Here is a 24,973-nt window from a genome sequence, read left to right on the forward strand (position 1 = left end):
TAATAAAGGATATGATTATGATTCATGAGTAGCCAGTAGTGTTCAATTCAAACTGCTTACTTTTGTGCGAAGGACAGTCAAAAAATAGTGTTTTAAATGGCTGAGGGCAGATGACGCAGAGAAGATGGACTGCCACGCGCTCAGTGTCTGCCATAGTATTGCTCATGATACAACAAGCAAACCCGGGCAAGTCTTTTAAATCCTACATATAGGGGCTTCAAGGAATGCTGTACTGTGGCCGACAACATTAAAAACACTCATATAAACTGTACGTTGTGGTATATTAAATTTGTTAAATTAGGAAAAATTGTTTTAATAAGGAAAATGGTATATTCTTTTTATAGCTTTTTAAAATCGAGGTCATTTCCAAACGGTGTTAACAATTCTTGAACATTCTGCAAATTCGGAAATACCGTCATTAAAAAAACTAGAGAAACCCATTCAGTATGTGGTGCCTCATACTAGTGCATTCCAATTTTGTTTGACTTGCATCCATATTGAAAGTTTTTTTTTTTCTTATTCTTTCGTGAGAGCGTCTTCTTATTAAAAGCAGTGGCTTGAGGGTCCAGGTTTACTGTTTTTCCTTCTGCCTGAGGATTAAAACATGAGACATTAGATTAAAAGGGGAAGCCTCACCTACAGAAATAAAATAATACCTAATTTTCTAAACATAATGAATGAGTCCTTCTCAAGCAGCCTGTCCAGCGTGGGTTATGTGACATCCTTGAACGTCTCTGCCGCAGAGATGCGCTGGAAGTGGGCTTGGATCTTTTCCTCCGCAGCCTGCCCCAGCCAGGACCAGCACGTCCAGACAGTTGCTTACATCCATTCAGTCCTGCGGGAAGTCGATGCACAGCGATAGGGGGGCCCCGTGAAACTGAAGCAATACATCTGCGAGCTTCCAAATCTGGGCTCCAGCCCAGTCCGAGCTGACCCGTGTCGAATTAGCTTAGGATGGATTCAATGACCCGGGACGCAGGCGCACAATTGCCGCACTGTGCTCCCCGTAATCCTCCGCAGTGCCTGAAAATAGTCCCCACCTGCTGCTATCACAACACGGCGTGCCGAGAGAGGTTGAGGAAGGAGAAAGGAAAGATAAAGAGAGGGGATAAGAAGAGTGACAGATACAGGAGTGAAAAAGACAAAGAGACATAGGAAAGCTTCCTCACTAGAACTACTCAATAAATGACACGAGATGACAGTCTGAAATCTAGATGTCTAATGAGACTTTATGCAGGGCTGGACCAGACCACAGACTATGACTCCACCCAGTGACGGCCTTCTGAAAAATGCATTTCCATCTCTTAGTCATCGGCGTTTCTCATACGGCAGATGAATCTCTCGCGTTTCTTCTGCTCAAGCCATAATGTTACATAATTGGATGTTCTTTGGACTTACAACAGCACAGCGTGTTGGGTAAGCATCTGTCATGGAGAAATAGTAGTAGGTTAGGCAGTTTTTTACAACGTAACGCAAAACATCCATCGCGGACTGAGTAAAGGAGTGACTCACTATGACTGGAAAAACGCTCTTGTTGCCACTGTCACCGAAACTGCTTTCTACTCCCACCCCCATAACCGACAGCTGATAGCAACATGTTTATGAAATATTCTACGAAAAAAGAGTTACCGGGAATTGTAGGTAATCTGTAAATTAGGTGGAAGTACGTGAGAATTTGAGCGCTTCCCTCTAGAGCCACAAAAGGGCTTTTTACAAGTCTTTTCACACATGAAGACTTCGATGTGTGAAATTGATGGAGCCCCTTAGGTTATGATACTAACTAACTCTTGACAGGGTCCGTTCTACTGCATAATGAGTATATTTACAGTTGATACTTTGAGCACATTTTGCCGATATTTTTTTGTGCTTTTACTTGAGTAAGGTTTTGAATGCAACACTTTAACTTGTATTATTGCAGTATACTGTTGCTTCAGGAAAGGATCTGCGGATGTCCTCCGCCACTGCTAGATTTTCAAAAAAAACTCAACGAGGAGTGGTTGGTGATATGTCCCCACATAAGAGCATTTGAAGGATATTTTCATCCAGAATTGACATGAAAAACTTTCTTCTTTGCATTTTTTGGTTTTCCATCTATTCCTCTCAACTCTATTTTCTTTCAGTTCTCCCAACTTAAGGATAAAACAGGTTAATCTTCATGGCATCCGGAGACGCGACCCATATGAGTATTTTCGGACCTGAAGCCCCTTGTCACCTGGATTTTTTTGATTGTTTGTTACTGCTTTCAAAAAGGCAAATTACAGTTAGAAAAATTATTAATCTGACCGTTTTTTTCATCCGGCAACTCTAAGGTTTGACGAGTTTTGGCACAGAAAAAAAAAAAAAAAAAAAACCCCACTTGATTAAGGTTAGGTAAAGATTGCGGCCGTAGTTAAAGAGACCATGTCGACTGTTAGTAGCAGACAGAATGCAAAGAGCAACCTTTCCTGTCAAAGTCAGATATCGGAGTTGGACACTCAGCCATCCACTCGAACTTCCTCCCTAAAGGCCAATTCATGGTTGCCACAACTGTGTGGTAGCGAGGGTCTGCGACGGTTCCCCGCCACCTGTACTATGAGGTTTTTGTTTAATGTTTAGATGATTTGCTTGCACTTTTTTTTAACTTCCTGCCGCCGCACATTTCACACACTTCACATTGCACAATCCCTGTGAGGCCATGCAGAGTTGATCGGCCAGTGGCTGAGAGGAAGGATCGTGTTGACAGAAATGGAATGTAAGATAAATGTCGACGCAGATGCTCATTTGCCCCAAAAAACGTACCCTGCAGAGATTTTGACCGCTAGTAACACTACGAATCAATGGTTTTACAAGTGGGTCCCCGTTTTGTTTGTAATCTGCACGTCTCTAAGTGCCGCGCGTGCAAACACGTGAGCTCACGGGGGGTGCGATACACATGCCTGCTGCCAGTTTCGTGCTATTCTGCTAGTCAACATTTTAAAGGAACAATTCACACACAAAAAAACGTAGCGATGTGCAAAAAAAAAAAAAGAGGAAAGGAAGCCGAACAATGAAAACCACCATACGTCGGATGTAAACAATGCATGATTTGGAATATTCAGTGAGGACAGAAATGCACTCAACATGTTTGTCAAGCTTCAAGGATACACATTATTCAGTTTAGTGAGTAACACTGAGTGTAACTTTTGCCGCCATGCATCATATCATCTTTTTTTACAATGCACTGCAACGGCAAACGCAGGCAAACACATATTCCCGGTAGACTACTTTGCTGAACAGTGCATAGTAACGTCACCTCGCTGGTACCTGTAGCAGCGCGACCCCGCCAGCACAGATCTTGTGTTACGACGTCACGCTGCTTCCACCTTTGCTTTTGACACACAGCAATCCTAGTTCATATGGCTATGGTCCTTTGTCGGGAACATGTGAACATAGGTCATTTTAGCCATTTGTGCTGTATTTTTCCTGGTGAGGACAGTCAAGATAACATCCTGGGTTGCCTCTTATCTGAGTACGTGACACCACACCCTACCCCTCTCTCCACATGACTACAAAGCTCTTGTCCTTCTCTGTGCTCGTCAACGTTGATGTGCGCCTTGGCCTCAACCTCTACATTTCTAGACACTGTCCCCCATCGTTGATCAAGTCACACAGTCACCTCTCCATGGTACGTAAAGTCCAGAGCAGCCCTTAACCCAGCTGGGTTCAAGCGACGGGCTATTTCCTCCACTCCAAGCCCCGATTTTTGTTTTGAGCCGACAAATCTTGCAGGGGGTTCGACTGGCGGCTGCCAGCACAATTCTGTCAGCTTGGAAGGAGCTGTCTCGGGAGGGGGAAAGGTGCAGAGACTTCTTGGGAGGGGGAAGGAAGAGGGTGTCGTGAGCCTGAGCTGAGGATGAGATCTGCGCCCTTCAGGAGAGATGAAAAGGGTTGGTGATGAGGGTGACGGGTTTTAGCGTCTGACATATGATGTGATTCTGTTTCTGTGCTACTTTTTTTGGTTTTGGAGGAGAGTTCTTGGCGTTCCTTTTCCACCATCAATATGTATATGTTTTGCTCTCTCTATCTCTTACTCTTCCGTCTCCTACTCAAACTCTTTCGCCCCTTATTTATATAAGTCCTCCTCCTCCTTTTTGTGTCGTTCCATAAATTTTTTGCTGCGCCTGCTGACACCGGGCCTACCTTCTCGTCACGACGCAGATGGTAAGACATTTCCTGTCAGAGTGCAATATACAAAGGGAGAGCCAAGATAAGAAAAGAACGAGGCTAGTAGGGAGGAACAGTGTGAACTCTCTGTTCCTACAAATGTCACATACATAGTCACTGCACTTATTTCCTCTGATATCAGACACACATTGATTGCCCTCATGACCCCTGAGATGTTTTTTTACGTTTTCTAAATGTAACCTCACCTTTAAAATGAACTGTCAACAATGTGATTCCTGTATGACTGACTCCCAAGTTCACAGGAGGTTACGTGCCTGTTGGTCACTCTCTTTAGCAATGCCGGGTTGCAAAATCCTGAATGTCTGCATCACCTTATACTCCACAGATGACAGTGCATGAGGACTACAACGTAGTCTGTTAAACTGTTGTAAGAGGAGACTTCACTTTTCAGAAACGGATAGTATCTCATTTTGGAACAAGTCGCTGCACAGACACCTACCTTAGTGATTCCTCTACCAGTGTGGGTGTAACAAGTGACTTTAACCAGGGCACAATGGCACTGTGAACATGTAGGGGACGAGGCAATAGAGCAGGTTTAATTATAGCAGGGTACTGGCACTATGAAGAATACCCTGCAAGAAGAAACCACACAGTACAGGGTGTAAAATATTGTCTTTCTTAAACCAAAGGGAGAACGTCACCCTGGGGTGACATGGCTGTATCATTTTTAATGCAAATTAAAATTTAAAAGACAATGTTTTCTCATTGAGGGACTGGTTAGGTTCCCAATGTTGTACTCTCAGGAAACCCATCTAATCAGATTTAGTGTGTTACAGATCAAGGCTGGATTACCAACCGGGCAAAGTGGGTAACTGCCCGGGGTCCCCCACAGTCCATGTTCACTCCATATCTTTTGGCTCTACATAATTCGATTAATCACAGATTTGTTAGAACCAAAGGTCTTACTTTGTGGTCTTATAGAGCGAACCTGTGTCAAAATCTAGTTTTAAGAACTTAATTCTTTTAGTTTATATTGAGCTCATTCATTGTAATGTTGCCACGGTGACTGCCCCAGTCCCGTTTCTGCCCACTCTGCCTCCCTGCCCTTCTCTTCAGCCACCTTTTCCCTTCCCGAGGTCCTGCATTTCTACCTAGTCCTGCGGTCACTGCCACTGTCCATCCCCCTGCCAGGTGTCCTCAATCACCCGACTCCCTGATCCACCCGCTCACCTGTCTCCCGTTCTCTATCACCTGAACTTCCCCGCACACCTACACACCTGCTGCCACTTCACCATTAGCCCCGTCGGTGTGTATGCCAGCTCTCATTCACCTGTCCTCTGTGTTTCTTAGCTTTGTAGTTTGCTATACAATCTAGCCAACCTGCCCTAAAACTGTTTCTGTCCTTTATCCTGATCCTGTTCTGTGACCTGTTCAAGTGGCCGTTTACAACATATTTACCAGTGTGGTACTATGGATTTGTCTGCTGGAACTGCCTTTAAGCGCTTTCACCTTTGTCTTTCTTAAAAGTCACCTACTAAACCTTTAAACCCATAAACCCATTAAAAAAAAAATACTTTTTACCAAATTGCTTTCATCTCTCTGCATGTCAAGTATTTATAGTCAAAAAAACCTTGGGCAAGGTAGTATTATTCTAACATAGGAAAACTGTTAGGCTGCAAATGAACAATTATTTTCATTATCAACACGTCTGACAATTATTTTTTAATAAGAATTGATTGTTTTGTGTATAAAATGTCAGACAATTGTGAAAAATGCTCCCATTATTGCTTGAAGCCAAAGTTAACATATTCTAATAGGTTTGTTTTGTTCTGTTCTTTGTGCAGACAAAACAAAGACGGCAAGTTTACTGACATAGGAATCTATACAATTTTAAACTAATACCAGTGAAATTTTTCACATTTATGCTTAAAAAAATTACTCAAACGATTAATCCAATAAATGTTCCTTTCAATCGACTTATCAATTAATTAACTAATCATTTCAGCTCTAGAGTACAGGCTGGTTTCTGGGTGCCTGGGGGCACTGCCATGAAGAGCGATGGTCTCTAGAGTTCTTCTGAATTGTCCTTAGTGTCTCTCACTATCTGCGGCATGCGTAACATGTTTAAAATGAGAAAATGATCGGCTAGTTTTTAAAAAAAAAAAAAATAGTAATTGACATTGTTTGGTGTCTTGGGAGAAACGTTTGAATAATGCAATGATATAAGTCCATAAAGTGCACGTTGAAAGGTTGGTGAAAGTAAAATAATAGAATAGAATGGAAGAGAAAAGACTAGAATAGAATCTCGGGGGGGGGCTCATACTATTTTTAGAGTAGAGGAGTTTCTTCCTGTGCATTACTGACGTGGTAAACATCACTAAGTCATGTACAGTCAGCAGTTGTAAAAAATAAAAAAAAAACATGATTGAGTCAGCCAACAAAAACTTATCAGAGCACCTGTTGTCATATTTTAATTTGTCATTTAGAATTATTGCTGTGTCAGAAGAGGCAGGATTAAAAATTAAAAACCTTCTTTTGAATGAAAGGATAAAGTAAAAACTTTCATCTAGGGAAAAATTGGAACAATAATAATTTTAGGACACTGGAAAACCACAACGAGTGAAAATAACTCATATATTTAGTTAACGTAGGACCATAACATAATGTGATCGTGAATTGGTATGTTTTTTCTCCGTAAACATATAGTGTAAAACATAGAAGAATGCACTTCCCCTGCTCTCTGAAACATTAAATAGGGTTTAAACCTGTATAATCCAGCTATTTATTAATGACTGATAAGGTATTTATGAATGCGAAATAGATTTTTTTGGTTCTTTCTTTGGTATAGAGACTAATTATGAGGGGATAGTATGAAGGGTCAGAATAGTACCGGTGAAAATGTTTTGCATCTTCACTCAAAAACTGACTGGATTGGTGTGAAGATGAGCGTTTAAAGGCTTTTGCACTGCCAAAAGGCTATTTTTCTGAGTCATTTACCTTATTTAAAACTATAGGGTTTCTGGAATAAAAATAAACTAAAATAGCGTCAGAAAGAATAAAAATTTTCCATTATGAAATATGGAATTGCTTTTTTTTTTTTTTTTCAGTGACAACGAAAAAGATGATTGGGTGTGTGAGTACGTCTGTGTGTGTGTCTGTGAGGGGGAGGCAGGAAGATGAGGCGGTGTGGGGGGGTCGTCACCTACCTCACTGCAGATATAAAGAGTCGCAGTGTGAAATGGAAGAACATATTTCATTTGCTGACAACTGCGTATTCATCTGGAACTGAAAACACCCATGTAAGTACTTAAGACTTGTTTTTCTATTATTTTCCTACTAATAGTCTTCTATTCATTATAGGAACTAAGTGTTTTCAGATGATGGAACATTAGAAGGTTTAATCTCAAGTAAAATTTGTATACTAAATGGATACATTTTAGGCTATTGCTGTGAGTTTTAATAGTGTTAATCACAGTTTAAATTAACCTCAGTAACAGTGTTAATGTCTTTCCTCTGTCCTTCTGCCTTTAATCACTTTTCCCTTTGCCTTTTCCCAACTCTAACTCATTACTGGAACTCACTGATCGGTGCATTATTTAGGTTTACGGAAGCCGACTTTTATAATCAGTTCACAGTGAGTTATTACAGTGACTAACATGATAGTAATTTTCAACAATTTGCAACTTCAATGTTTTTTGGTCTCGCCGGAAATTTACAATGAAGAAATTATACAATTAACGGAAATTCTCACATAATTAAACCCTATCAAAAATCGATTTTTATTTAGGATGTGTAGCGGGTTAGAGAAAAGACTTGCACGTTCACTATTTCTCATGCAGATGTATTGTGGGAGAGCTCAGTGTCTTGTGAAAAAGAAGCCTCCCACACGCTGGTCTTGCGAGACCTCAATTGAATCAGTAATTGGTCAAGCAAGAGTTCCTTTAAAGGGTATGAATCATTATCAGTAAAATGAAACATAAAACAGATATAATGGACCAACGTGGTCACAGTGGAGGATATTTACAGTGTATTTAAGCTTTTATATACATGGCTCCTACTAGCTCCGACTAGAATAACACGTTTGAATCTCTGACTGAACTGTCAGCGGTCAGTGCAATGCTAAATCTATGGAGTACACTTTTAACAACCGATCAAATGACGGCATGTAAGGTTACCAACCACCAACCGTACTGTGCAGCCTGAATGATCGATTGTGTACACGACTGCCATAGTAACTTTATAGAGGGTGAATATATGTCAGAAGTTCTGTTTCCGGCTTTTTCCGCCGCTCAGAGTGGCCAAATATAAAGCAGTGCAGTTTTAAGCGCAGTATGCGGTGCTTACTGCAGTTACTGAGAGAGTCACTGATTCTAATTTTCTCAGGCCTATTTTCCCCGCAGGAATCGGTAAGACGTGACGATGGGGAAAATCCAATCCAAACAAGAACATCGAGGCACTTGTGTTCACTTCACAACACAAGGACCTCCCGGGTACTCCCCGGATTTCGACGCCAGCCACCAACACCAAGATGGTAACCTCCAAATTCCTCCAACTATTGTAATATCGGATGTGGATTCAAGGTTTGTGTTGTTAAACTTCTAGTGTCCTTTATAACTTTCCAATTTAGATTTTTCACACCCACTTATAACCAAAGTAAAAACTGATGAATGTTAACCCACAACTAGATAATGTTACTTTGGCATTATTCGTTTTATGCCTGCATTATTAGATACTACAGGTCACAGGAGACAGACAAGACAGTCTGTGATATTTAAAACCATATACTACATCAAGATTAAACCTCAGTATGTAGGGGCCATTACAGGAACTGCAGCTCATCACAACTACAATTTAGCGTCAGTATTTATTGTAATAGTTACTGTAAAACACCTTTGCTCTGACTTTCTTGTCTAACAGTTTATCGGAGAACCGGGGCTCAAACTTGGAGCTGCGGAGATCTTCCTTCTACAGCACCTTAGACCTGGTGCCACAGCTGGACCATTATACAAGCACACTGCCACACCAGAGTTCGCGGAGCCGACCGTCTCTGGAGGCTCTCCGCAAGGCGTTTGATGTAAGTTGTCCGCCTCTGGGAGCCACATCGCAAAGCACCTTGCATCATCTAACGTGGCAGGCGCTGGCCCATTGAACTGTGAATATGTATACATTATATCTTACATCCGTTTTAGAATCATAGTCTTGTAGAAAGTGTGTATATTCTTTGCAAGCAATCAGTTAGTACGGATCACTGTAAAAAGCAGGTACTTCAAAAATATGAAATTAAATCAATTATTACTAAGTTCTAACAAATAACATTGAATGCTCAAGGTCAAAGTTCATTAGATATTATGTAATATATATTCAGTGTATGTGTAATCGCAATTAGCTGAGAGCATTTTTTTAGCTACTTTTTTAGCTTTTTTTTTTAGCTACGGCAAAACCAAAGCTTATTGAATATTAGGTGTAGAGACTGAATTGGATTCGTTATCATTAGGCCATTTCTGAGACTTAAATGAGTTATTCAATGATATTCCAAGTCTGCTCTGTTACCTCGTCAAAACAGAAAAAATAGTAAAGATATGTGGTTGAATGAACCTTGATTTGATAACGAGGTTACAGTGTTCAGCGGTTACAATCAATTACTCATGTTGGACCCTACAAAGCTGGTAACTGGAAAGTATAGACTGACAAACATCCCCTGAATGACCATTGATTTCCTTATTTAATGTATCATTACATTACTGTACAGTGTAGTTTAGAACACAATAATGATTATGTTTCCCCTTGTTGTTTAAATTGTATTTTTCTCAGGAGGTGGAGGCAGGGTCGGAGGTAGCAAACACCACCATGGACTCGGTCAGCAGTCTAATCATCAATGACAGCGAATATGAAGAATCACAAGCCCGTCAGGAGAAAGCTCCCGTTAGATTTGGCTGGGTGTCTGGAGTCATGGTGAGTGAGGGTCGCGCGTGTGTGTGTTTGAGCGCACTGCAAATACAGGCTGTAGAACATGGACGAGAGTGTTAAACACTGCTTATTTCAATTGTTTGAACACATTATATGTGAAACAATCTTACAAACCTTCAGAATAAAAAAAAAAAACCCCACAGAGCTGTTTTTTTTTTTTTATTGAACTTCACACAGATGCGTTGCATGCTGAATATCTGGGGAGTCATCCTGTTTCTCCGCCTGTCGTTCATCATTTCTCAGGCAGGCATCTGTGAGTTACCACCTCATTCATTCCTCCATTCAGTCAGTCCTCTTTACCCCCCCCCCCCCGCTGTAACACTCCCTGGCTCCACTCTTGCTCATGTTTTCACAGAGAAAAATACTCACTTTGTAAAGACATGAACTGTAATATGTATTTCAACCAAACTTTGTGCCCTACACTGATCAAAACCTGACTTGTATTTAAACCTGCAGCATAGTGCCATTATCCTTGTTTTCTCTGTATTAAGTGATGACTATAAGTGATTCGCAAACTCGTGCATGTGTTGTACCCACTGCACCTTTATTTCCTTAAAAAACATGCTACAATAGAGGCCTATCAAATTTCATCTTGGAATATTTTGTTGAAATCTTATGAATCGAATCTTAGAAATAGCCTTAATGGCACTTTAAAGGAAACTCAAGAGCTGTCTAAAACCACTAAAATAAATAAGAACTCTCACCCACCTTCTTCATTTTTATCTCAGTGCGGACCTGCCTCATTATCCTGATGTCTGTGACGGTGACCTCAGTGACCGCCCTCTCCATCTCAGCCATCGCCACCAACGGGAGGGTGATCTCAGGTCAGTCCCTTCCTTTGTCTCGGTGCAAACGTGGAGGTTCAAGCTGAGGTTTTGGTTTTTCAGCATTATACACGAGGGTGGCTACAGTGATGTACTGATTTTATCTAATGTATGAAAATGATGTCATGTGTTACACATGTGATTATTTGTACTGTTAAAAATAACTGATCAGATCTTTAAGAATAGAATCTTGTATTTGAACTCAAACAGACTCAAGACAAAAGAAATGAAAATGTAAATTTAAAATATTACAATTTTTGAGTTGTAGTTTGTAGATTTTTCACAAATAAGCTGTATATGTCAAAAGGGTTTTTGATAGTTTCATGTATATTTCATGTCACAGCTCAGGTATAGGAGGACTCAATAGCACAACTCAGAGACACCGGTAAAAGTTAAAAAGAGTTCACCTTAATTAAGGCTCGGCAGGCAGAAGCAGGCACGGACAAACAGTAGGAGAAGTCAGGGCGTAGGCAGTGGTCGGTACCAGGCAGGCAGATAAACCAGGCAACAAGCAAAAGGAGCAGGCAAAAGGGCAAAATCCAAAAAATGGGCGGGTAGTCTACACCAGGCAGGTAAAAACAGATAAGAAAGGCTGGAAATCTGTGTCATGGAAAGACCGAGAGCCGATCTGGCAGGAAATGAGTGGAAATGGGCCGGTGTAATTACTCAGAGCTGATTAGGGATTTGGGAACAGGTGAGTAGGTGGGAGGGGGAGAGTCATGCGGCTGAAAGGCGGGAAAGCCAGGAAAGCCGGGGTTACTGTTGGACAGGAGGGCGTGAAAGGGTCTGAAATGACAGGAGAGGTAGTAATATGAAAAAGGGCAGGCAGAGATTGGATGAATGAGTGAATGAGCTCTTACACCTCAGTGGTTTTTATTTATCTGTTTATTTATTTATTCTTAAAACCTATTGTATGTTAACAACCTTGTTTCTGTGTGACTCTTCTGTGGTCTAAAATGCCTTTTCAGGTGGGGCCTATTTCATGATCTCCCGCTCCCTGGGTCCCGAGATCGGTGGACCGATCGGGATGGTGTTTTCCTTCGCCAACGCTCTGGCTTGTGCACTCAACACTGTGGGCTTTGCAGAGGTGGTCCGTGATCTAATGAAGGTACTTGACAAAAAAACAACAACCATAAGTTTGTTTTACATTCCCCCTTGAGACTGTAGACACTTGACAAGGCAAGAATCCCTGATAAAACATGTTTGTTATGCTTTCAAATATTTTAACTCTTTACTGAGTTTTTATTTTACTGATATTCTTCAATTCAGTTCATGAAATTTGGCTTTAACTAGAACATTGTTCCTTCTATAAGAATTCTACAACCTGAAATTAATAAACCAGTATTGTGAAGGCATATATCTATGTGACCGTGAAGTCAAAAGCGTTTCCAATATTATGCATATTATATATTAAGATGATTCCAGACTTTAATGTTTACCCAAAGCTCATTCTATAGAGGTATATTTCAGTAGTTATCTTAAATCAAAGGGATCTTTCAAAAAAGAAATAGTAGACGCCTTATGATGCTGTGTGAAATGAATTAAGTACCAGAACGTCATGTGACTGAGCACCATGTTTGGTTTCTTATGTATGTATGAATAATTTGGTTGATGTATTTAGGACCTTGGTGTCGTAATTGTCGATTCAGACAATGATGTCCGTATTGTGGGTGTGATCACGGTGACGGTTCTTCTGTTCATTTCGCTGGCTGGAATGGAGTGGGAGTCCAAGGTGAGCACGTCTCCGCACATCCTGCTCTCTCTCACACTCTCACTTTGCTTGCTTGAATTGGCCAATTAACTCCCATTACGTCCCACTATTTGTTCCTCTTATCATAACTTTTTCCTTTACTTTCTCCTCTCTCCATTTATCTCGGTCTCTCAGGCCCAGATAGTGTTCTTTATAGTTCTCCTGGTCTCCTTTTCCAACTACTTTGTGGGCACAATCATCCCTCCCAGTCAAGAGAAACAGGCCCAGGGCATCTTTGGATACAACAGTAAGTCTAAGTTTCTGCTATGAAAAATCACTTTTTTAAAATGGTGGGCAGACTTCGATTACAGAAAAAGAGAGCCAATCTAAGCCCAAACCTTCTGTAGAGTCACTGAATGGTGTTCTTCTAATGCACACCTTCCAGCAACATGCAGCTGAATCAGGTTCCTCACAGTTCAAAGACAGCAAAATTTAAAAGTTTGAATCTGATGAAGCACAGTAGTGTTGAAATATAGTCTGTTTGCACGATTAAGAGAGCATAAATCTGTATTAAAAAATCTGTTTAAATTAAACTCCTCTTTTAAAAGAATCTGTAGAATCTGTAGAAAACAGGTTACCAGTGGCAAAGTAGCTGTAATTACACCTCTAACAAGAAAACAAATTTATTTTTTCAAAGTATTTGACCTGAGAATGTATTTGAATGAATCTTGAATCTGAAAAGTAATCATTTTTGCTAACTAGACTGAATAATTCAGTGTCCACAACATCAGTTTTCTAAATTCAAAGTCAGGAAGAGAAATGTATGAACATTTCAGATTCATTCCCCTTTGCCACCAGATGACCATTTGAAAATACCATTATTTCAGCTAATTTCTGCCACTTTCTGTAAGTTATGACACCATCAGTTTTGCTATATAAAGTATATATATATAACTTATATTTTAAGTTTATCAGAGACTTTTTTTTTGTTGCCCGTCACCAGGAGAAATCTTCATATCGAACCTGGAACCACACTATGGACCTGGAATAGACTTTTTCCAAATGTTTGCCATCTTTTTCCCATCCGCCATCGGCATCCTGTCTGGAGCCAACATCTCTGGAGACCTCAAAGTATGACAAGAAAGAAGGCAGATATATACTTCTTACACCGCAGCTACCAACAAGAACTGGATGAGTCCTGACTTGTATATTGTTCCCTTTTGCAGGACCCTGCTACTGCTATCCCCAAAGGCACCCTCATGGCCATTTTCTGGACTACAATCAGCTATTTAGCTATATCTTTAACTATTGGTAAGCTACTCATTTGGCTTTTATTTTGTATTGATTTGCCTGTGATTCGATTAGTAAATTATTTTAACTGGTGGGGGTCATTCGGGTTGTGGGAGGAGAGACAGGAGGCATGGGGAATGACGATTTAGTACTCATATTAAGGGCAGTGTCATCGGTGTACTGCATGAGCGTCACAGAGTTGGTGGGCTCAAAATGGGTGGAAAAAAGAGAGACGTGAAATCAAAACTTCATGACATCTTACAGGACCATTCAAACCTTTGTCGTAACTCATCGGGGCCACAGTATAAACTATCTCTGTCTAACACCTCCAAAAATCATTAATTCTAATTTTCAAAACTTGAAAGACCTGATTGGAAGGGAGGCTCTAAGACATATTGACACACAGACCCGGGCAATACAACAGGACCCTATTTTACTCAGCTGGAATGAATAAGAATAGCACCCATCCCACCTCTGGTCCCAGCCTTGGCCTCGCTTGCTAGCAGCTTAGGGGACCATGAGACCTTCAGTTTGTACCTTTTAGCCATGTCAAAGAAAAATTTTCATCTCCTTGCAATGGATGATATAATTTCTCTGATTCTTATATCTTGACTATAATATTTGAATCTTTCTTCTGCTCCAGGGTCGTGTGTCATACGGGACGCTTCTGGGAATATAACTGACATTTTGATTGGGAACACCACTGATGGCTGTGTGGGTCTTGGATGTAACATGGGCTGGAACTTCACAGAATGCATTAAGGAAAAGACTTGTCAGTATGGTCTGGCCAACAATTCAAAGGTACCATGAAGTCTAGTGGCAAAAGGCCTTCTGTTTATCATTGAATAAACATATAATATCTTTCCTTTTATCCCATAAGTCTTACACTTGGTTAATACACTGACACAGTTTTCCATAAATGTTAAATTTAAGAAATTGTTGTATAGAATAGGATAATGTAGATTCCTCATTGCACTTTATCACATTCTTCATGATGACTATTCCAACCAGGTACTGGGCCAAGTTTCAGGTTTCTACTACCTCATCACTGCTGGTGTATTTGCAGCCAGCTTGTCATCTGCTCTTGGCTTCCTTGTCTCTGCTCCCAAAGTCTTTCAGGTGAGAAAACAGAGCATTAGCCATTTAACACTTCCACCCTAAATTAAGACAAATTGACTTCTTTTGAGCATTAGCCCTTGCAATTTAGACATAAAGTTTTCAAAGATTTATGACATTGTTGGGTGACCAGTCTACTTTAATTGAGGGGAGACACCATATTTAAAAAATATCATCTGTACACTATGCAATGCAGTTCACCTGGATATTTTAATAACAGTGCATTTCACGATGACAGAAAAGACATGGGTCGAATATACTGATGCATTTATTAGATTTTCATATTCATTTAACCTTTTATGGGACTGGCAGGCTGTAAAAGGTCTACATAGTACTAATGTCCCATGTGCAGAACAGGTCTACATTTTACAATGGCTTATTCAAACAAATGACACCACTTCCCACAAAAGCTCTGCCATCTTTGCTGAAGTTTCAGTTACCTCTTAAAAGAGCAACAAAGAAACAGGACAGTTATGGAGCATCTAATGGACTAATGTATGTATAAATGGAGTACATTCTTTTTTTAAGCTGATATTTTCTGCTTTATTTGCCAGTGTCTCTGCAGAGACAAAATTTACCCGTACATTGGATTCTTTGCAAAGGGTTATGGAAAAAACGATGAGCCACTGCGGGCCTATATCCTATGCTACATCATTGCTGTGGCCTTCATTCTCATTGGTGGGTGTGATCTAATACTGTCATCATTTCTTCCTTGGAATTATTGATTCTCCTATTTGTTGTTATATTCCAGTCCCTTTGCAAATATGTGTTTTTGTCCTTCTTATAATGATGAAATATTTAAGTAAAGATGAAAACGGTTAAAGGCCTTTTCATGAGTTTGTTGTTACCTTTATATATGTCTGGATTTGTAATGTGTTTTTGATTTCTCCCTCCTGTATCATTATAGGTAAGCTGGACATAATCGCAGCCTTGATTTCCAACTTCTTCTTGTGCTCCTACAGTCTCATCAACTTCAGCTGCTTTCATGCTTCAATCACCAACTCCCCTGGTGAGTGACCTGCTCACACACTCTACCCTATATACACAAGACAAGTCCTCCAAACTAAATCACAAAATTTGGATGTTTGTCATTGTGTTCCAAAATGACCCATTTGAGTTTTCTTGTTTGGCCACCGTTACAGAAATACTGCGTTTGTAGACACAGGCATTGACTGTTCGCAGAAAACAGGAAACAAGCAGCAGCCTCCAGCATCATAGTCGAAAACTCTGCTGACCCATCATACTCTCCAGCCTCCCTCCTAAGATTTTTTGCAGAGCCAATTCCGCCTTTGCTTCTGAGACTTGAAGATCAGACAATAGACCCCTCTTCAATGAGAAAGTTCTTTGTTTCATTGTTACCTGTCCTGTAAATACCAGACAAATCTACTAGCACATACTAGTACTCCACTGTACATAAATAATGGCTTAATAAGTGATAATTTTGTTGAAACAGATATGGAGCGCATCACTAGTGTTCATCTGTATGTTTTCCTTTTTAGTTGAAGTATTTTTGGGGGGAATTGTATGCCTTTATAGTAGAAGCTTTAGGAAATGAGAGGACAGGATGGATACTGAATGACATGCAACAAGGGTCCCCAGCCGGACTTGAACTGGGACGTTGCAGTTCATTGTCAGTGCCTAGAACCCCGAGGCCAATAGGGCGCTCCATGACTGTGAATTGTACTAAAAAGTGTTCTCGAACTTGAGATTAATCTCAGGAAAACCATTAGGTAATAATTCTGAAAGCTGATTGAGAAACAACTGTATGAAACAGCCTCATGAACGTATCAAGGACAGTTAAAAAAGTAAAAAATTCTCCCTCGGCTGTGCATTGATATAAAGATTAGGGTTTAAGAATTCATACTTTTTCTGTATAACCTGTTGGTCTTTAATTTAATGACTATAGACAGCCTTTTCCCCTCTGGCTGCTATATTGGACCATTATCAAGCTCACAAAGGTGTGAAGAGCCGAGATGCACTGAGTTATTATTATGCTTCCATAACAGCTTCACTTCCCTTGAACAGACCGACAACCTGTTAAGGTTGTACCTCACCTCTTGCCAGCTTCCTGCTGGGACAGGCCCCTGGCCACCCTTTGTTAGATGTGGAAATTAAAATGATGGATGCGTGTCATGTAACCAAGCAGAAAACTAACCTCAGACGCTGTTCCCAGAGGCAGGTGATTTCAATTTCCCAGCCTACTGAGATGCCAAAGGTCTCAAAATCTAATTTGAAGACATCATCGGCTTTTTGAGATAGAGGAGTGTGTACATGTAATTAGAGGTTGTGTTTAATGGCACATGAAAGTCCTCTATTTCTCACTCTCACCCCCTTTAGGTTGGAGGCCGTCATTTCACTACTACAGTAAATGGACAGCTTTGTTTGGAGCATTGATCTCTGTAGTTCTGATGTTCCTGTTGAACTGGCCGGCTGCTCTCTTCACCTTCTGTATTATATTCTTCCTGTTTGGATACGTCAACTACAACAAGCCGCGTAAGTCAAAAAGCAAACAGCATATCCTAAAATTCAACTATGTTTAACTATGTTAGACTAATGCGGCCTAGATGAAAGAGCAGAATAAGTGGAATAAAAGTGTTTTTTTGAAATCCACAGAGGTAAACTGGGGATCGTCGGTCCAGGCGGGTACATACAACTTGGCTTTGTCATACTCCGTCTCTCTGTATGGTGTGGAGGATCATGTCAAGAATTTTAGGTGAGTGACCTAAAATCTCAATTGAATTATGCATCAATTTTCCTCAAATCGCTTCAGACAGCTGATTATTGTATGAGAACAGGTGTTATTCTTGTGGGCCAATGAGTGTAAAACACCGAGCCAATATACTGTATAAACTATCTCTCTAATAGTATTTGTCCATCAATCCATTTTTAACTAGAATTCTATTTCATACTCGTCATTTAGTGTACTTACTTTTTATCTTTTAGATGATCTCATCAGTGGTGAAAGTATTGATTTAAACGTTGACTGTCCACCCTCATATGTCTACTCTGATGCGTTCTCTCAGACCACAGTGTCTCGTCCTGACTGGGCCCCCACACCAGCGACCCGCACTGGTGGACTTTGTTGACTCCTTCACCAAGCACATAGGCCTCATGATCTGTGGCGACATAATCATGGTCAGTCATCCGGTCCCAACAGCTTTGCTCCAAAAGTTTATGTCCTTAAATACATTGCGTTCTTATCTTGAGATCTTGTTGATTTTCGGACTCCTCCAGGAGCATGAGAGGCAGACTCGGCCGCAGGATCCCACAGTGTGGTTGGTGAAGTGGATGAAAAAGAGGAAGGTGCGCTCGTTTTATACTCCTTTCACCGCAGACAGCCTCAGAAGTGGAGCTCGAAACTTGATGCAGGTACAAATTCTGCTATTTGAGAAGCTGCGTGTGTTTACCTGTGGGAAGTAATTACAGCTTTAATTGTACAAAGCACACCTGGGTATTTATCTGGCTTCAGAATGACAACATGTTACAAAGAAGTTAACTCATCCTTGTAGAAAATAGTTTGCTCCAGTGCGCCCAGATGGCTCTACATTCCTGACACGAAGGACTTTTTCCTCTATTTTATGTCTTGTTTTTCTCCATTATCATTTGTTTCTCAGCACATATCATCTATTGTGTTCTTTCGATAGAACATTGAATCATTCCATGTCTCTTTAACCTACAACTTTAAAAATAATTTCTGTTCACATTTGCCAATTTTTAAGGCTTCTGGTCTTGGCAAGCTGAAGCCCAACACTCTGGTCCTGGGCTTCAAGACAGACTGGAGGGAGAGTTCTCCTGAAAGCATTGAAGATTATATCAGCACCATATAGTAAGTTGGTTATTATTAATGGTGCTTTCTAAAGAGAAATCAAGAGAGCTATGTAGTGCCTTGAAGCAGAAACGTTTTGTTGATGTTGCCGTTTTTCATGGTTTAACTGGCACTGAAAGATTACATACAGTAGCTCTGTATAGGTTATTGTTGCCATTCGAAAACTAAAACTGTGAGCTCATATTTGTAAGTCAGAATTAAAAAACATGTCTCACAGCGATACATAACGCTGCCTTGGAGCAAGAACGAGTGGCAATGAGAATGTGACAAAAACAGCAACAACAAACAAATTTTCAAATCTGCAACCCAGTTTTTATAGTTACAGCTGCAGTAATATTCCGACTGAGAAAATTAACTGGACTATAAGTAATTTTGTTTTTTACATAGAGTAGCACTTTTGTAAAGCCTTCCCTTTAAAACTCGCTTCTCAACTTACTCCTCTTCTCTTGCTTTAGTGACACCTTTGACTCCAACTACTGTTTGTGTATCTTGAGGATGATGGACGGGCTGGATGTCTTCGACCAGTTTGATTATGAAGGTTCCAAATCCACACATTTGTTTGAATTTACGCTTTGTGCTCTCCTACAATATGACACATCTGTATACCTTGAAAAAAAAAGATGTAAGATGTATGTTGAAGATGTAATATCTTTCCTCCAGTGAACTACGGCTTTGATCCTGACAGATCTCTTGAAAATGAGTCTCAGTCTCCGGAGAGGGGATCAGGTGAGCACTTACCGTATGCACACATACACATTGAGAACACTGTATTGACTCACAATAATTCCCTAGTGGAAGTGATCCAGGTCGAACTGTAGCTGATATAGGATCTTAAATATTTTCAGCTTGAGTTTTATCAAACTGTTACTTAAAACAAACCAAGGACACCGGTTTTGTTCCTATGTAGATAAGTGTCCCAGTCTGTTCCAAAACGGACCCCCCTGTTGCCTCTTTGTCAAACACACTGATATTCCCTCCAAACATTGTCTGCACTCTCTGGGACACCACAGAGTGCGATATTGCTTCCTAATATTTCTCAGGGGAAATACAATTATTGCTCCCACACCTCAGACGTCCTCCTCTTGCTGTTACAGTTGACGACATCTCCACTAAAGCTGACAGCGATCAGATGGAGACGGTGTTTCAGAAGGACCAGGGGAAGAAGACCATCGACGTCTACTGGATAGCTGATGATGGAGGTGAGCAGACAATGCATCCAGTTATACGTTGTTTTATTCATTTGGGTACAACATCGAATTAATATAAAAGAATATGGATGAGATGACAATCAGTATAGCCATCTCAGTTTAAAAAAAAAAATGTTTTAGGCCTATCACCTTCTACCTTCAGCTGTGTCTTCAGCCATTCCCCCCTGAGACACTGAGATTGGAGTTTGCTCCTCTTCCTCAGCTGCTGTCTTTCTCCTCTTCTTCTCTTTTAAGGTCTGACTCTGCTGGTGCCTTACCTGCTCACAAGGAGAAAACGCTGGCACAGCTGTAAGGTCAGGGTCTTCATCGTGGGAGATGAACAAAACATGGAGGAAGGCCGCAACGAGTAGGTTTCCTCCGTTTTACCTATTGGGATAAGTTTTCTGGTGCACACCAGGGTTTTGGTCAGGTCCCCGTACTTTTTTTCCACTTTTTCCCGAGCTACAAAATTAATTCACAATGCACCTGTTTGGAAATAAACATCCAGACTCCATATATGGTCAAATAATGTTGGAAAGTTACAATTATCATGAAATGAATCTGTTTTCCCCATAAGACATCAAAATTTTATATCCTGGGTGTTGAATATTTTGACTACATTACCTGATGATCTGCAGTCCATTTAATTTGGACTTTTAATGATCTGCATTTATACAGCTTATCTTTTTTTTTTTTTTTTAACCAGATATGTTTGGATTATAAACTGTTAGATAGATTCTGGACTATTTTGTGCCATACATAAACATTTCCGCTTATTTTCTTCAGTTCATGGACATTTTTCTGTAGCAGTACAGTATATTACAGGATGCGCGATCAGTCCACTCTGATCTTCTCCAATTATTCTGTGTCTTCTTTTCCGTGGAAACTGGTGCACTGAAGCTCTGACTGTTGTATTTCAGGATGATCGCGCTGCTGAAGAGGTTCCGTCTGGATTTCAATGACGTCATAGTCATGACAGACAGCGAGAAGCGTCCGCAAGCCAAGAAGTATGTCCACAAAACCCTTTCGTGCATTTTGAAAGTTACAACATTTACTGAGAATTGTTGCACTGATAAAGGGAAGAAATCAGTCTATAATGACAGGTTCGCATTTTCGACACCTTACACAATCCAACGTTTCAGGTATGGCTTTAATTCTGAACAGAGAAACCCAAAAGCCACCATTTGCAGATATTTGACCATTCCTGAGTCTGACTCACTGGTACTGGTGGTACTTTCAAATTTGACAGCCCTGTGGATTATTCCGCACATGCACATGCCTGCAGAATCCATTTTATGATCACATAAAATGTTGGATTAAAATGCCCAGATAACATTAGTAAACCTCGATGGGCTTTTAACCTTTCACTCAACGCTGGATTGGTATTTAAAAGAAACCACAGCCCTAAAAAAATAGACCTTTACTTGTCGATGCACTTAACATTTATAAATGTTGATAGGACTTTAAATTGTCAAAGACTGAACCTAGATTTCTCTAGCTGTTGTACATTCTGTAGATTTTGTTTATCTCTGTCCCTCTACAGCTCACTGAATTCTTCCCTGTTGTTCTTGTTGCTTCTCAGCCTGAGTAGGTTTGTGGACAGTGTCGCCCCCTTCAGACTGCATGATGAACAGCAGGAAGACATCTCACATGAGGATTTGAGACAAAGTGCCCCATGGAACATATCTGACAAGGAGTTTGAGGCCTTTAAACCTAAGGTGTGTGTGTGTGTGTGTGTGTGTCATTCATATCCCTCATTTGCAACAACATGCCGTCCCTTTTGATGCCATCCACTCTTTCAAATGTCTCGAGGCCTGTCAGTTGCATGTATGTTTCCCCGCCGTGTGCAACTTTGGATCAGTTCCTTACTTTTATTTCCTCCTTTCGCAGACTGAGAGAATAGTGAGGCTGAATGAAATCATCCGGAGGAATTCACAGCATGCTGCTCTTGTGATTGTGTGAGTACAGTTTACATGATCTGGATATTGTCTTCATGTTGATGATATGACAGGTTAATGAAAATGTTACATTAAGCCTCATTTGATTTACTGCAAATAGAGCATATTTAATGCACGTGGCCTATTGCAGCTTTCCCTTGAGATCGTGTACCTCTAGGGGGAGATGGCAGGATTTCTCTAAAAGAAAACGGGATGTTACTTTTTTGGCCACAAAAAGTAGCATCCCCTTGGCTTCCCTTCCTCCTACAGCCATCCTGTTCTTACTCTCTGTCTCATAATTAAATCAGTTTTACTTTAAGCCCTTGTATTTAGCATTTACAAGCAGCAGAAAATGTAATAAATGGTTTATATCACACTATGATGTAGTTGTAAGAAGATATAAGTGTTTATCAGTGTATTTGTCAACAACTATAACTCCTCCTGTGGGCACCCGTAAGTGGATGCTGATATTTAATAAATGACAACATAGTAACACACAGTAAAGTAATGTGGTGCTTAGGGTGGGGGTTAATATATCATAAGGTAAAAACCATTTTACTTCCATCAAACTAGAGATGGATTTTAGGAATTTAATAAGTGACATTAGTGGGGAGATCAGCATTTTTTCAGATATGGCCACCAGCTTCTATAGAATTGCTGAAAATAGGAAAATGACACTTTACGGCCAAAAGTATGTGGACAGAGGAACAAAGTATGTGGACAGCTGACCATTACAGCTATATGTGACTGTTGAAGATCGCATTTAAAAGCAATCACTAACAGTCATTAATCTTCTGCCATACCAGCCGCCACTCGTCTGTAAAGGCGCTCCAGATTTCTCTCGATCTGAACTAATGATCATGTAATTTATCAACAGATTTAAAATCACAAGAGAAAAAGTATTTGGTGTCATGCATTGCCTGATGCAGATGCAGAATTAGACACAAAGAGCCACCAGTCCATGGCTGTTTCCACGGCAGTTTGATTCAGACAAAAGAAAGAGATGGAGTTTAGGTGGACAGATTAGGTGCAATGTTTTTGTCAAAGCGCAATAAGGTCAATGCTCTTTTGTTATGTTCCTGTAAATGTGATTTTTTTTGTTTGTTTGTTTGTTTTGTTTTTCTTTCAGGAGCCTTCCTGTGCCACAGAGTGACTGCCCCAGTGCTCTTTACATGGCCTGGCTGGAAACTCTGACCTTCGGCCTCCACTGCCCCACAGTGCTGATACGAGGAAATCAGCAGAACTGCCTCACTTTCTACTGCCAGTAAATCCTGCATCTGAGGGATGGACAATACTTATTATATATTTTGAGACATTAAATTAAAACAATGCCCTGGGAACAAAGGGAAAAAAACCAAGGTGCCAGTTTTGGTGCCAAGGATGGGTTAACAAACCGAATAATCTTTGAACATGAAGACAATATCCAGAGTGTACCCTCATGGGCAGTGATGGAGGATAACACCAACGCAGTTACTTGCATCACTGCCATCAGGATCATCTTCAGGAGCTCAGCTGGTTGCCAATGGCAACAGCTGCCAGTGAAAGCAAAGAGAAGACCAGGAGGGTTGAGGATCCTGAAGATGCTGCTCTCGGCCAGGGCCGCAACCTGGAACAGAACGCAAATTAAGATGCACCTGGACCCAAAGAGGAATTGTTTCATCCGGGCAGTGAGATAATCAGAGATGCAGCACGGCTATACAGACTGCGATGTCCCTGGGATGTTCTACTAAAGGACTGAACACCATCCTTCCAAAAGACGATGGTGGTGGAGAGCTCTGTCTAACACTGACGCTGTTCCCATCGGACTTCAGTTGGGCTGAGATCTGTTGACTGTGAAAGCCCTAAAGTCGAAGACAAAGTCAAAGTCAAAGCCCTTATTGTGACATGCACAGTTAAAAACCAGTTTCCCTGTACAATGAAATTCTTCTTATGCAGTCGACTCTGAAAGCTATTTATCAATAAGGAAAAACGATGCATAAAAATCAAAATATAAAAATGAAATTAAATAATGAAATATCAAAATAACACTATGTACAATGTACAAAATACAACAACTTATAACCTAGCCTATAAGCCATAGCTTAATTGTACCATTTACTACACCCTTATGGAAGCTTCTGCGCCTTGGAATCTTACGTTTCTCTCAGGTTTTTCCTCAATGTATCACCTGTCTATGTATAAATACGGTAAATATAGATTTATGTATTATAGTACTGCATTCAAGAAGTTTGAAAACTGTTATGGGATGTAGGTCTAAGAAAATGAAATAAAAAATCTGAAATTATTAAAAGAAACTTGAGAATATGGAATGAACACACTCACACACATAGGGTATGTCCAAGCTCACTCCCTATTTCTTATATTGTATATGATAATATATATCTAGTCCTTGTTAGGACTAGATGAACTTTCCATTAAATTGTGTTATAACTATTTCTTTGGTGGAACTCAAGAAGTAGTTTCCAATGGTTCCCTGATCAAGTCGTCTCAAGGTTAGCATAGGTGTCCCACAAGGGTCTATTCCTGATCCTCTTCGTTTTGCGAAGTGAGCTTGAGAAGCTGGCTTTTGTACGATTAGTGCTATTTACTAAGCTTGAGATCCACGATACGTCGCGTTTTATTGACGCATAAACGAATAGTCGCAAAACACCTGTCAGTCATGACGAGGATTCGTAACTGTCCAAAATCTCAAATTACTGCTCACTGTGAAGTTAAGCAGTGAGTGATTCTTATAAGGATTAGTGAACGAGTAAGCGAGGGAGTGATTTTGGACACAGAAATAGTTTCACTATTCTAAATATTCAGTTTAATTCAATATTCTCAGACGTTAATTCTACATTGTCAGTCTTGCATTCAAATTTCGAATCAATTATAATAATTAAAAATAATTTTGAATGCAAAACTGAGAATATTGAATGGAATGGCAGAATATGAATTCAAAGTCTGAGATGAAGGTAAACACATTCACTTTCTTATTCACAGCTGCCTGTAAC

At 40.3% G+C, this 24,973-nt stretch overlaps 1 protein-coding gene and 1 long non-coding RNA gene across 6 annotated transcripts; one reads left to right on the top strand and one right to left on the bottom strand.

Annotated features, from left to right (window-relative positions):
- Positions 1 to 3,440: 3,440 nt before the first annotated feature.
- On the bottom strand, positions 3,441 to 11,573 carry LOC120797213. Of its 2 annotated transcripts, none has more exons than XR_005708469.1 (3): positions 11,342 to 11,573; positions 10,819 to 11,038; positions 3,441 to 3,885 (listed from the first exon to the last, which is right to left on the bottom strand). It is a non-coding gene; the product is annotated as an uncharacterized LOC120797213 (long non-coding RNA). The 2 variants fall into 2 exon arrangements; XR_005708470.1 differs by lacking the exon at positions 3,441 to 3,885 and adding an exon at positions 9,956 to 10,144.
- Positions 7,408 to 24,192, top strand: slc12a10.1 (solute carrier family 12 member 10, tandem duplicate 1). 4 transcript variants are annotated; one of them, XM_040140616.1, is made up of 28 exons: positions 7,408 to 7,442; positions 8,544 to 8,723; positions 9,061 to 9,217; positions 9,955 to 10,095; positions 10,288 to 10,363; positions 10,839 to 10,934; positions 11,903 to 12,042; positions 12,556 to 12,666; positions 12,820 to 12,931; positions 13,628 to 13,755; positions 13,851 to 13,935; positions 14,558 to 14,715; positions 14,926 to 15,033; positions 15,585 to 15,708; positions 15,938 to 16,039; positions 17,368 to 17,523; positions 17,644 to 17,743; positions 18,054 to 18,165; positions 18,265 to 18,399; positions 18,750 to 18,856; positions 19,312 to 19,394; positions 19,517 to 19,582; positions 19,951 to 20,055; positions 20,299 to 20,410; positions 20,964 to 21,050; positions 21,626 to 21,761; positions 21,934 to 22,001; positions 23,110 to 24,192. In XM_040140616.1, exons 2-28 carry the CDS (start codon positions 8,563 to 8,565, stop codon positions 23,246 to 23,248), a joined length of 3,105 nt encoding a protein of 1,034 aa, XP_039996550.1. In that variant the 5' UTR covers positions 7,408 to 7,442; positions 8,544 to 8,562; the 3' UTR covers positions 23,249 to 24,192. The 4 variants fall into 4 exon arrangements, with proteins under 4 accessions (XP_039996550.1, XP_039996549.1, XP_039996552.1 ...); XM_040140615.1 differs by having other exon boundaries at positions 18,054 to 18,399; XM_040140618.1 differs by lacking the exon at positions 7,408 to 7,442 and having other exon boundaries at positions 8,590 to 8,674; positions 18,054 to 18,399.
- Positions 24,193 to 24,973: the final 781 nt, after the last annotated feature.

Source organism: Xiphias gladius, chromosome 12 (genome assembly GCF_016859285.1).
Source record: "Xiphias gladius isolate SHS-SW01 ecotype Sanya breed wild chromosome 12, ASM1685928v1, whole genome shotgun sequence".
NCBI classification, from domain to species: Eukaryota; Metazoa; Chordata; class Actinopteri; order Istiophoriformes; family Xiphiidae; genus Xiphias; species Xiphias gladius.

Bases quoted from the DNA above. Each gene is read 5' to 3' on its own strand.
- slc12a10.1 (XM_040140615.1), top strand. From the start codon at position 8,563: ATGGGGAAAATCCAATCCAAACAAGAACATCGAGGCACTTGTGTTCAC. The intron at 10,364-10,838 runs GTGAGTTACCAC...TTTTTATCTCAG, and splicing joins CATTTCTCAGGCAGGCATCT to TGCGGACCTGCCTCATTATC. The intron at 19,583-19,950 runs GTGAGCACTTAC...TTGCTGTTACAG, and splicing joins GTCTCCGGAGAGGGGATCAG to TTGACGACATCTCCACTAAA.